Source organism: Natrix helvetica (assembly GCF_964273705.1).
Source record: "Natrix helvetica genome assembly, chromosome: 6".
NCBI lineage: Eukaryota > Metazoa > Chordata > Lepidosauria > Squamata > Natricidae > Natrix > Natrix helvetica.
In genome coordinates, this window is record NC_138553.1 from 115,448 (window position 1) to 127,500 (window position 12,053).

At 43.8% G+C, this 12,053-nt stretch overlaps 1 protein-coding gene across 5 annotated transcripts in view; it reads left to right on the top strand.

The window, feature by feature from the left end:
• The window catches only part of SBF1 (SET binding factor 1), a 75,405-nt gene that overhangs the window by 46,073 nt on the left and 17,279 nt on the right, over positions 1 to 12,053 (top strand). For all 5 annotated transcript variants that reach the window (XM_081958172.1, XM_081958174.1, XM_081958175.1 and 2 more), the window contains exons 23-26: positions 3,986 to 4,122; positions 4,241 to 4,416; positions 4,755 to 4,897; positions 4,998 to 5,205. In XM_081958172.1, coding sequence (XP_081814298.1) covers positions 3,986 to 4,122; positions 4,241 to 4,416; positions 4,755 to 4,897; positions 4,998 to 5,205 — 664 coding nt within the window. The remainder of the gene's footprint in view (positions 1 to 3,985; positions 4,123 to 4,240; positions 4,417 to 4,754; positions 4,898 to 4,997; positions 5,206 to 12,053) is intronic.

Here is a 12,053-nt window from a genome sequence, read left to right on the forward strand (position 1 = left end):
GTTTTTAACATGTTGGAAGAAGCTTTTTTTGTTAATTTTTACTTTTGTGGCAAGCCTTTCTTCATTGTGAGCCTTAGCTTTCCTCACTTCATCTTTACAGGCTCGGGCTATTTGCTGATATTCTGCCTTAGTTATGTCCCCCTCCTTCCACTTTTTATACTTACTTTTTTTGTCTTTCAGTTTGTCAGATAGTTGTTTATGCAGCCATGCTGGTTTCTTTTGGGAGCTGTTGTTTTTCTTCTTCATTGGTATTGTGTTAGACTGGGCTTTTCTAATCTCATTTTTCAAAATTTCCCAAGCTTCTTGAGTTGTTTTCCCCTCGAGGATTCTCATCCATGGAATTTTTCCCAAGCTCTCTCTAAGTTTATTGAAATTAGCTTTCTTAAAGTCCAAGACTCTAGTTTGACTTTGTTCTACTACTTGTGTTTGGATAATGTTGAATTCCAATATTGCATGGTCACTTGCCCCCAGGGTTCCTATGGCTTCAACACCTTCTATCATTTCCTCTCTGTTAGTGAGAATTAAGTCCAGTATGGCTGATCCCCTTGTTTCCTTCTCTACTTTTTGGAAAACAAAGTTGTCTGCTAGGTTTGTTAGGAACCTGTTGGATCTTCCACTTGGTGCAGAGTTTGTTTCCCAGTTGATGTCAGGGTAGTTAAAATCTCCCATTACTATTGTGGTGTGCTTCCTACATACCTTAGTTAGCTGACTAGCAAAAAGTTCATCTTCTTCCTCTGCTTGGTTGGGTGGCCTGTAGTATAGACCTATGGCAATGTCATTTCCCCCACAACCTTTAATATTGACCCAAATGCATTCAAGATAGTTCTCATTATTGTTGTGCTCTATTTCTGTAGAGACATAGTTATTTCTTATATATAGTGCAACTCCACCTCCTCTTTTATTTGGTCTATTTCTTTTAAATAATTTAAATCCTTCTAGCTGTATGTTCCATTTGTCAGTTTCATCCCACCAAGTTTCTGTAATGGCAATAATATCATATCTGCCCTCTTTTACTTGAATTTCTAATTCTCCCTGTTTATTCCTCATACTCTGTGCATTGGTATATAGACATTTGAGTCCATTTTGATTGACCTTGTGTTTACTGTCTACATAACCTGTATTATGCCTGACTGCCCCTATTTTCTTGCCACTTGTGTGATTCATGCACATGGTATGACAATCACTATTACATGCTTGGTTTTGCTTGACAGCAGGAGTGATAATCTTACCCACACACACATCTATGTTACATGCATTTATAACCCTATGAATTTTAGTTTGCTGGGGACAGAGATGTTCTGTATCTATTAATTCTCTGTCCCCGCTCTTCAGTTTAAATGTTTATCAAGAAAATCTGTGAATTTAATGCCAAGTAACTCAGTTCCTTTCTTGGATGGGTGCAACCCATCTCTTTTGTACAGTTTTTCATTGGACCAGCTACAGGCTTCATGACTAATAAAACCAAAGCCTTCCCTTTTACACCACTCCTTTAGCCAAACATTAAACTCTGCTACACGCTGGCCCTTCCCTTTTTGTTCCTTATATACAGGTAAAACCTCTGAAAAGATAAGCCTACAACCTATACTATTAAGTTCATACCCCAAGTTCTGGAAATCATTCTGCACAGAAAGTACATCTTTCTGGGATAGATCATTAGTGCCAAGATGTATAATAGCATCAACGTCACAGTCCTTACTTGCATTCTTGACTATCTTAAGAATACGCCTCTTGTCTCTGCTGGCAGTAGCACCTGGCAGACACCTGACCTCTTTTAAAACCTCCTTATCCTCTCCTAAATTAACATCTCTTACGATTGAATCACCAACCAGAAGGTGACTTCTCTTTTTACATACCTTGATCTTCTTCTGCGACTGATGTGTGATACCTGGTTCCCCTTTTCGCCTTTCCGAAGAAAGTTCTTCGTTTTGGACCACGATCCCCTGCTTATTTGAGTCATCATTATCACAACTGCCTTGACCTATCTCTTTAGTGTCCCCATTAAGGTCAGCAAGGGCACTATATCTGTTTTGCTGGGTCACAGCAAAAGCTTTGGGTTTATGGTTCACAGCTCTCAACCTGCCAGATCCCACAGTTGTCCAGACAGCTCTTCTCCTGCAAGGTCTTTGTGGTAGAGGGGGCTGATAGTGTGGCTTCACCATAGAGTGGAATGGCTGACGTAGACACCTAGTTTCTGCTTGGAGAGCACAGATTACAGATTTATTTATTATTTATTATTTATTTATTTATTATTAGCGTTTATATACCGCCCCCTCTCCCGAAAGGGACTCGGGGCGGTGTTTGACTCCAAAGGAGCCTAGAATCATCTCTGCTTGATTTGCAGCAAAGGAGCTTTCTGATCCGCATTTGCCTCTCTTGCATTTTTATTTTGTTATTTATTAGTAGACTTTCAGTCTTTCATTTTTATTTTGTTATTTGTTAGTAATAATAATAATAATAAATTTGAATTTAGTAGACTTTCAGACTACTTCTTTAATCGTATCAATATTGTTTTAAATTTTATTTCAGTCTTTACAACATTATAGCCATAGCCCTTAGACTTATATACTGCTTCACAGTGCTTCACAGCCCTTTCTAAGCAGTTTACAAAGTCAGCCTCTCGCCCCCAACATTTTACCCAGTTCGGAAGGACGGAAGGCTGAGTCAACCTGGAGCAGGTCAGGATCAGACTCCTGGCAGTGGGCAGAGTTAGTCTGCAATACTGCACTCTAACCTCTGTGCCACCAGAGTTACCCATCCCATTTGAGTTCTGCAAATCTGATCAGCATTCTCCCATGCTCTTAATCCAAGTCATTAATGAAATCGGGTCTGGGTAGACTTGAATGTTGGAACCTGTCCAACAAACGCAGTGAGAAATGCAAAGCATTCATTCATTCATTCATTCATTCATTCAATTTAATTTCTACAGCTGCCCATCTTAATCAATATCTCTGGGCAGCTTACAATTCAAAAAATGTAATCAAACTACTAAAGGCATTTTAAAACAAGAAAACCAATAAAAACATTCAAAATAAGCATACATAGCAGCCAAGATAATCGTCCAGTTAGCAGTGCAGTCAGGAAATGAATGTGCCCTTAATACATTCAGCACCCAGGCTCAGGAACATGAGAAAAATTTAAGAACAGGGCCGGGCCCATTCCTATCTCCGAAAGGGGGATGTTCCATAAGAGCAGGGACCGCTGTGGAAAAAGCCCCCCTTCTAGTCCCCTTCAGCTGGAGGATGGCATCTGCAGCACCTCTGTCCTATTTGGGTTGGGCTGGAGCAGGAGAGACTCTGGACAAAAGACCATTCGCCTCTACTGCGAAAGGCAATCCCTCAGCTACCCCGCTCCCAGGCCAGGCTTCAGAGGTAGCCACCAAGCCCGTTTTGCACCTTGGTAGGAAACCGTGTACAGGACAGGTGGTTGGTTACCTGCTTGTCAGAAGCAGCCGGAGGCCTTGGCAGGCTCCAGAGGAAGCCAGAATTGCCATCACAGGAAGGGGTGGCTCGGCCCGTCCTGTCAGAGGGCACCAGTTGTTTTAATTTAATCCTTGCACGTTGATCAAAATAAGTAGAACTATTGGGGGTGGGGGTGGGGAGAGGCCCAGCTCATTGCAGTAGAGCTCCCATAAAGCCTCAGAACCTGCCATGATTATTTCTTCCTTCTGTGTAAAAAATAGGAGACACTGGGGGGGGGGGGGGTCTTTTCAGGAAGGGACAAGCCATCTCTTTGGCGACAGGGACTCACTTTCCCGCTCACAGTGACCTGCTCACCTGGCACAGCTTCTCTCCCCCCTCTCTCTATCTCCCTCGCCCCCCCCCCATACCTGGGGAAGAGTCAGGTAAAGCCAGGAGGGTCCTGGTCACATGCGCCATTGGCAGAGCTGTCCGCCCATCCCAGTGCCACCTCAGCTGTAAGGGATGGCTCCTACCTGGCTCTCACTGGCCTGCCCTCTTTCTCCCCCTCCCCTCCCCCCCGACCCCAGTGGGAGAGCACGTGATCGTCCGTTCCTTCCCCATTGCCTCTCTGACCAAAGAGGAGAAGATTTCAGCCCAGACTCCCTTGGATCAATTCATCCAGGAGGGCTGCGCTCAGCTCCAGCTGCGCTCCTGTACATTCCAGGTGAGGGTGCATATCCCTTGGGGATCCTTGACCCTCCCCCCCCCTTCCAATCCCTTCAAGCCAGTGCTGAAGGAAGCCAGGGGAGTGGAGCCTGAGCCTGCCTCCATCTGCCCTCCAGGTGCTGCGCATTGTCTTTGATGAGGAAGTGGCCTCTGAGAGCGCAGAGACCTTCCGGAAGCATCTCAGCAAGTTGCGCTACCCCCAGCACGTCTCCGATACCTTTGCCTTCACAGTGGGACAGACCAGCAAGGCCGCTCTGCCTCCCAAAGCCAAGGACAAAAACCCGTCACTCAGGTGGGGAAGGGTCTCCCTGGCAGTCGGTGGCAGGGGGGAGCGAGCAGCCCCTGATTTCTCTCTCGCCTTCTTTGTGGTCAATTAATGTGGCTCTGAGCAAGCCTGAAGTCAGCCAAGGGTCATGTGGGAAGCTTGCCAGCCCCAGCGCCCTCACACGAGGGAGTCAGAAAGGGATGGGGGGATGCTTGGGGTCCCAGCTCCTCCGCTGATTGGCATCTCTTCAAGCAGATGCTTCCAAGTCCAGCAGAAGGAGGGGGGGTGTCTCTACCTGATGGGGCTTTGGAGGAGGAGCTGCCTGGGGTTCACAGGGGAGTGACATCTCCCACCCACTCTTTTAGGACCATCTCCAAGAACCTAGTAAAAAATGCCAAGAAAACCATCGGACGCCAGTACGTCACTCGCAAGAAGTACAGCCCGCCTCCCTGGGAGCAGCGGGGCAGCCAGCACCCATTCCCCGAGGACAACGAGGACGAGATCTCGGGTACGGCAGCTTCCCCCCCTCCTATCATTCCCCGGGCTGGGCAGGTGACAGGCAGAGCTGCTTTCTGGCCCCTCTCTGATGCGCCTTTTGATTCCTGCAGTGTCTGAAGAAATGGAGCGGAGCACCTTGACCCCTTTGGCCGCCATCAGGCCCTCTGACAAAATGACCATGAGCCACCTGGTGGAGCGAGCCTGTTGCCGAGACTATCAGCGCCTGGGCCTGGGCACCCTGAGCAACAGCCTGACCCGCTCCAAGAACGAGCCTTTCCGCATTTCTACTGTCAACCGGATGTATGCCATCTGCAGGAGGTGGGCTGGTGGTGGTGGTGGGCGTGTTTTCTCTTCCAAGCTGTCTTGAAAATATAGATGCCTGGTTGGCTTCTCCCCCCTTCTCGATCAGAACAGAGGGGGGAGAAAAGCAAGCCAGGAGGAGCGCTCTCCCCATGCTCAGCGGTTGCTCCTGGAGCTTTTATGGGGGCTTCGAGAGCGCTTAAAAAGAAAGAAAGAAAAGCAAGGAAAACCCCATCAAGGTCTGTGGCATTGTAGCAGCTCTAGGAAGCCACGCTGGTGTGCCAGAGATGCCTCTGTAGGAATGAGCCAGTCTGCGGCTCTAGGAAGACCTAGATCCGGGATGGCGAACCTATGGCATGCGTGCCACAGGTGGCACACGGAGTCATTTGTCAGGGCATGTGAAGTGTTGCCTTGTCAGCTGAGTTCAGTCTTTTTTAAAGGCATTTTTCGCTATCCCCAGACTCCAGAGGCTTTATAGGAGCCTGGGGAGGGCAAAAAGAGCTTCCCTGAAGCCTCCAGAGCGCAAAAAAAATGGCCCTATGGACAAACCGGAAGTTTGGGAACAGACTTCCAGTTTGCTCGTAGGGTCAGTTTAAGCCCTCCGGAGGCCTCAGGGACCTTCAGGAGGCTTCCCTAAAGCCTCCGAAGGACTAAAAACGACCCTACGAGCAAACCGGTTGGGCTCCAGATGGAAGCTCCCTCCTTTGGGCGGCCTGGCCAGCAGACTCCCCTCTCGCACCTTGCTGCTCTTCCTTGGCTTCTGTCTGCACCTCAGCTGAATTGAGAGCGTGTCATCATGGCTTCCTTCTAGGAAGTCAAGAAACGTAGTTTTAGGTCCCACCTCTCGTTGGAAAATTTGAAGTTGAGTTTCAAAGCCTTTTATGTATTCAAGCATAATGTCAGTACTTTTGCTAAAACCATATAATTTTAAGTTGTTCATTCATGTGAACTGAGAAGTGTGCGAAAAACACCAGTGTGGTGACTCATGTACGATCTCCATGCTGAGGAAAATGCTCCAAACTCTTATTTTGGAACACGTAACTTCTCCATAGCACTCCACAGATTCCTTACTTACTTTACTTTACTTTACTTTATTTGCACTTATAGACCACCCCCTCTCCCAGAAGGGACTCGGGGCGGTGTACAGTCAATACATAGAAAATACAGAACATAAATAATTAAATAATTAAATAGTTAAATAGTTATGGAGGAGGTTAAAAGAAAAACTGTACATCTAAGTAAAGTATCTAAAATATAGTTTTTAAAAACCCCTAAAAAATACCCCATAGGTTAATTTAAAAATGGTTCCCCTAAAATACCAGTGCCAGGAGGTAAAAGTTATGAATGTGCCAGGCCAGCTAATCGGAACAGGTGAGTCTTCAGTTTTTGTCGGAAGGAGCGGAAGTCGGTGGTGGTTCTAATGTCGGGGGGGGGGGGAGGTCATTCCAGAGGGTTGGGCCCATCACAGAGAAGGCCCTACTCCTAGGCATCGCCCGTTGGCATTGCCTGGTGGACGGCACCAGGAGAAGCCCCTCCCTGTGAGAGCAGATTGGTCGCAGGGATGTGTGTGGCAGGATGCGATCCTGCAGGTAGCTAGGTCCTGTGCCATGGAGCGCTTTGAAGATGGTAATCAAAACCTTGAAACGCACCCGAAAAACCACAGGCAGCCAGTGCAGCTCGCGCAGGAGAGGTGTTACGTGGGAGTACCTAGTACTCCCCATGACAGCCCGCGCGGCTGCGTTCTGGACTAGCTGTAGTCCTCGGGCGCGTCCCAAGGGAAGCCCCATGTAGAGAGCGTTGCAGTAGTCCAGGCGAGACATCACCAGCGCATGAGTGACCGTGCGTAGGGCATCCCGGTCCAGTAGGGGGCGCAATTGGCACACCAGGCGAACCTGGTGGAATGCCCCCCTTGCCACGGCTGCCACATGGTCATCCATTGACAGCCGGGCATCTAGGAGGACGCCCAAATTGCGCGCCCGTTCCACAGGGGGCAATTGTTCGCCCCCTATGGCCAGTGATGGAATCAACTGGCTGAACCGAGGTGCCGGTAACCACAGCCACTCAGTCTTGGAGGGGTTGAGTTTGAGTCTGTTGCCCCCCATCCAGACCCCGACGGCTTCCAAACACCGGGACATCACTTTGACAGCAATAATGCAGAAAATTCCCACTTGGGAAGGGCTCCGGCAGCTGTTAATTAGGGCTGTTGTTACGTCCTGTAGTTCTGTGACCCCTGCCTTGCCACAAAGGCCCTCTTGGGGGGATAAATGCAATAAAATGGCACACCTGGGTGGCCAGGAGCTTCCAGAAATGGTGGAATTAGAGAAGAGAGCAAGCATCATGCGCTAGCCATGCATAGGGGCGGTTTAGCGAAGGGCAGGGGGAGTCACGCTACATCATGTGACGCCACCGCAAGTTTCACATCCCTGTTCTGGGGCCTCTTAAGTATTGGTTTGATTCACCCTCTTTGAGGTGCAGCTGCTGAGAGAGGAGTCCCTTCCTTGCTTCCTCCCTTTTTCCCTCAAATCCAATGACGATTTGTTTCAAAATGTCTTCTGACATTCCACATACTGCTTGTGGCAGTTTCATAGCATAATTGGCACAGTGATTTGCCATTTCGGTCAATAACATCATACTTCTGAGTCTGAAGATTCGGCCGCTTCCTTTATCACTCAGTTGAGTTTTTTAAATGTAGAACATTAAAGAAAAAAACTTTTGTGTTACAAATTTCACAAGAAATGAGAAATGTTTAAGTAATAATTACACAATAACATTAAATGAATATTTAGTTATTATTGACCAAATGGTAATACGGGTTGGATTGGAACCAATGTTCTCACTTAACAACCGTTTTGCTCAAAGACTGTTAGAAGGGAGTTACAACCACTGCCTGAAGTTACAACCGTTGTAGCGCCCCTGCGGTCACGTGATCAGAATGTCCCGCTTGTCAGGGTGCCTGTTCTTGGGACCAGAGGGATGCTGCAAGCCCCCCCCCCCTTCCTCTTCCTCTTGGCCACCCTGAGCAGCGCCAGAGTCCTGGGGGACAGGGTAGCTGCTCCCTGGGCCCTGCGGCCTTCCTGTTCTTGAAGCAGGTTCAGAGATGGCTCTTCTGCGCCCTCTGCAGCTTCCATGCGTTTCCACATGAAAACACACCTCACCTTCTCGTGATTTTCAGGGCAGTGTGAGAGAGAGCAGTGCCCACTTGCGCAACTTCCAGGAGCTCCGGATGCTTTGTGAGAGTACAATCCGTTCTCCCACAGCCTCTGATAATCACACAAAAGCACACCCCGTTCTCGCATGATCTTCACAGGCTCCGGAGGACACACGACACACCGTTCTCAAGTGACCTTCACAGTCTCCGAAAACGGGGCGGTGTGTGTGTGTGTGTCCCCTTTCAAGAACACTTCCTATCGGTTATTGGGCAAAGCGGGTGTGTCACCCAAACATTGCGTTGTGCCACCTTTGATGCATGTGTCATAGATTTGGCCTGATTGTCACAGACCACAGGACAGGTGGAAATGCTTTTTAATAATAATAATAATAATAATAATAATAATAATAATAATAATAATAATAATAATAATAATAATAATAATAATAATAATAATAATAATAATAATAATAATAATAATAATTTTATTTGATTAGCCGCAACCCTCTCCCGAAGGACTCGGGGCGGCGTACAATCAAAACGGATAAAAATACACATAAAACAAACATATATACAAAAAGAACAGAGACATATACATATGTGCATGGAGGAGAGTTGACTTATAAGTGAAAGACAGTTAAAAACACAATTTAAAATCCCCTTAAATAAAATTACTAAATTAAAAAACCCATCAGGAGCGATACGAAGTTATGGTTGAGCCAGGCCAGCTATTTGGAAAAGGTGGGTCTTGAGCTTGACACGGAAGGAGCGGAGGTCAGTAGTGGTCCTAATATCCGGGGGGAGGTCATTCCACAGGGCTGGGCCCGCCACAGAGAAGGCTCTGCTCCTAGGCGCCGCCCCATGGCACTGTCTAGTGGACGGCACCTTTTATTATTTTCAATTACAAAAATAAACATTCCATCTTTCCTTATGCAGTGTGTCATCTGGGTACAAACATCTCTGTGCAACATTGATCCTCTTTTGCCACATCTTTCACATTCACATTAACGTTATTTCCCTAAGTTTAGTATTATAATATATTGAGCATTTAAACATTATGAAACTCTCCATTTTTCTCCTTACTATCTTCTAGTAATAATGTATCAACATTAAACATCACTATTCTTATCATACACATACTAACCATTTTATATCTTTATCTAAGTGTATTGTCTACTTATTTTTTAGTTTTCTTCATTTCCAAACTCCTTTTTTTCCTCCAACCATTGGTAAAGTACTTCCCAAATCATATAATATTCAGTTTGCTCTTTCTCTTTAATTGCTAATGTTAGTCTATTCATTTCTGCACATTCTAATAGTTTCCTTATCACCTTCTCATCAATAGAGATCTCTACACTTTTCCAATGTTGTGCAAATTCAATTCTAGCTGAAGTTAATTCATGAATGATTAAATATACATTCTCTTTATTGTAAATTTCAGGTAGAATTCCCAGCAGAAATGTTTCTGGCTTCAGATCAATTAGTTGTTGTTTCGTCCAATAGTTCTTTCCCCTCCACATGTCCCGCACATATGTCAGTAAGATCCAGGTATTTGGTGGCCCTTTCAATGTTTAGCTGAGTTGTCTTTAAACATCTTTGCCAACCTCGCCAGAGGTAGATGCCATCTGTAAAACATCTTGTACACATTCTCTTTATATGCAGTAGACATTGTTAATTTGTAATTCTTATCCCAAATTTCTGCCATTTATTCAATTCTATCATATAGCCAAAATTTTTCGCCCATGCTATCATTGTCTCTTTTACTTGTTCCTCTTCCAATTTTATGCCCAATAAGTAATTATGCAGTTTCTTTATTAATCTTTCTTCTGTTCCTGTTAGAATTTTATCTAATTTTATCTTCTTTGTAAAAACCCTGTAATTTAACATCTTTCTCATATCTAGACTTATCTGCACATGAGAATATCATGTTATATCGATCCCTTGCTCCCTCTTCTTTTGCTTTAAGCCCCTCTTCTTCATTTAAAATATCTTTATATTTAACAATGTTTCCCATATTAATAATATTTGGGTGGATCAATGTTTCCATTGTTGAAAGTCAAACTGGTATCCTCAATGTTGTTCTTTAATTTTCTCCCACACCAATAATAATGCATGCCAGCCCAATTGCAGATCATCTCCTTCCAAAGTCAATAATCTTATATTCCTCAGTACAATCCACTCTTTTATCCATGGTAGTACTGCTGCCTGATAGGTACAATTCCCAATTGCGTAATCCAAAGCCTCCTCTATTTCTTATATCTTGCATCATTTTCAGACCAATTCTTGCTTTTTTCCCTTGCCAAATATATTTATGTATTATTTTATTCAGTTCTTCAAAATATTTCTTTTCAATTTTAATGGAATTATCTGTAATAAGAACAATAGCCTTGGCAATATATTCATTTTAATTGTTGCTATTCTTCCTACCAAAGATAATTGCAAATTCTTCCATTTTTCCAAATCTACTTGGATTGTTTCAACAATTTATAATAATTATCTTCCTTAATTGTTACTTCCTTAACTTTGCTGTCACTTGGATCCCTAAATATTTAACTTTGTTTACTATCTGAATGCCTACCCTCTTTACTAATTCTTTTTTTTGCTTATCTGTGAGATTTTTAACTAAGATTTAACTAAGTTTTCTCTTTATTTATTTTCAGCCCTGCTACTTCTCCATATTCTTCTATTTTTTAAATTAATTTAGGCCGTTGTTAATAGATCTTCCAAAGGCTAGATCATCTGCAAACATCTGTAATTTATATTGTTCCCTTTTAATTTTCATGCCTTTTATCTCTATATCTTGTCTAATATTTCTATTCAATACTTTCAACATTAGTATAAACAATAATGGAGACAGAGGGCATCCTTGTCTTGTACCTTTCTTAATACTAACTTCCTCAGTCCTATCTCCATTTGCTATCACTTTTGCGGTTTGCTCATGATATATCGCCCTTATCATTTCAACAAATCTCTCCCCAAAGTCCATCTTTCGTAACTGTGCTACCATAAATTGCCAATTCACATTGTCAAGTGCTTTCTGTGCATCTAAGAAAATCAACGCCATTTGCTTCTCTGGATGTGCTTCATAGTACTCCAAAGTATTCAAGATTATTCTCATGTTGTCTTTAATTTGTCTCTTAGGTAAAAAACCATTTTGATTTGTATGTACGAATTGATTTAAAAATCATTTTATTCTTTCTGCAATTATCGACACAAATATTTTGTAATCCACATTTAAAAAGGATATTGGTATTTTTTTATTTGTTGCAAATCTGCGTCTTCTTTAGGTATAAGAGTGATATATGCTTCCAAACATCAATTCAGTACCTTTGCCTCTAAGAAAAGTTCATTAAATACTTCCAACATTGTTTTACTCACAGTTTCTTGCAGTTCTTTATATAGTTCAGCTGGTAGACCATCCAGTCCAGCTGTCTTACAGTTTTTTGCCTCTTAATTGCTTCTGTTAACTCCATTGTAGAAGGACATCTAGTGATGTTTTAACTGTTTTAGGTAGTTTAGGTATTTCCGCCTTTTCTAAATATTGATTTATTTTATCTTCTGATATTAACTCTTGTTCATATAGCTTCTTATAATAATTCTGAATCACTTTCTTTTTCTCTTCATTTTGGTAACAAATTTCCCCTCCATTGTCTATTAATTTGTCTATCAGCTTCTTTTTTCTCTCTCTTTTTAACTTATACACCTGCCATCTTCCTGG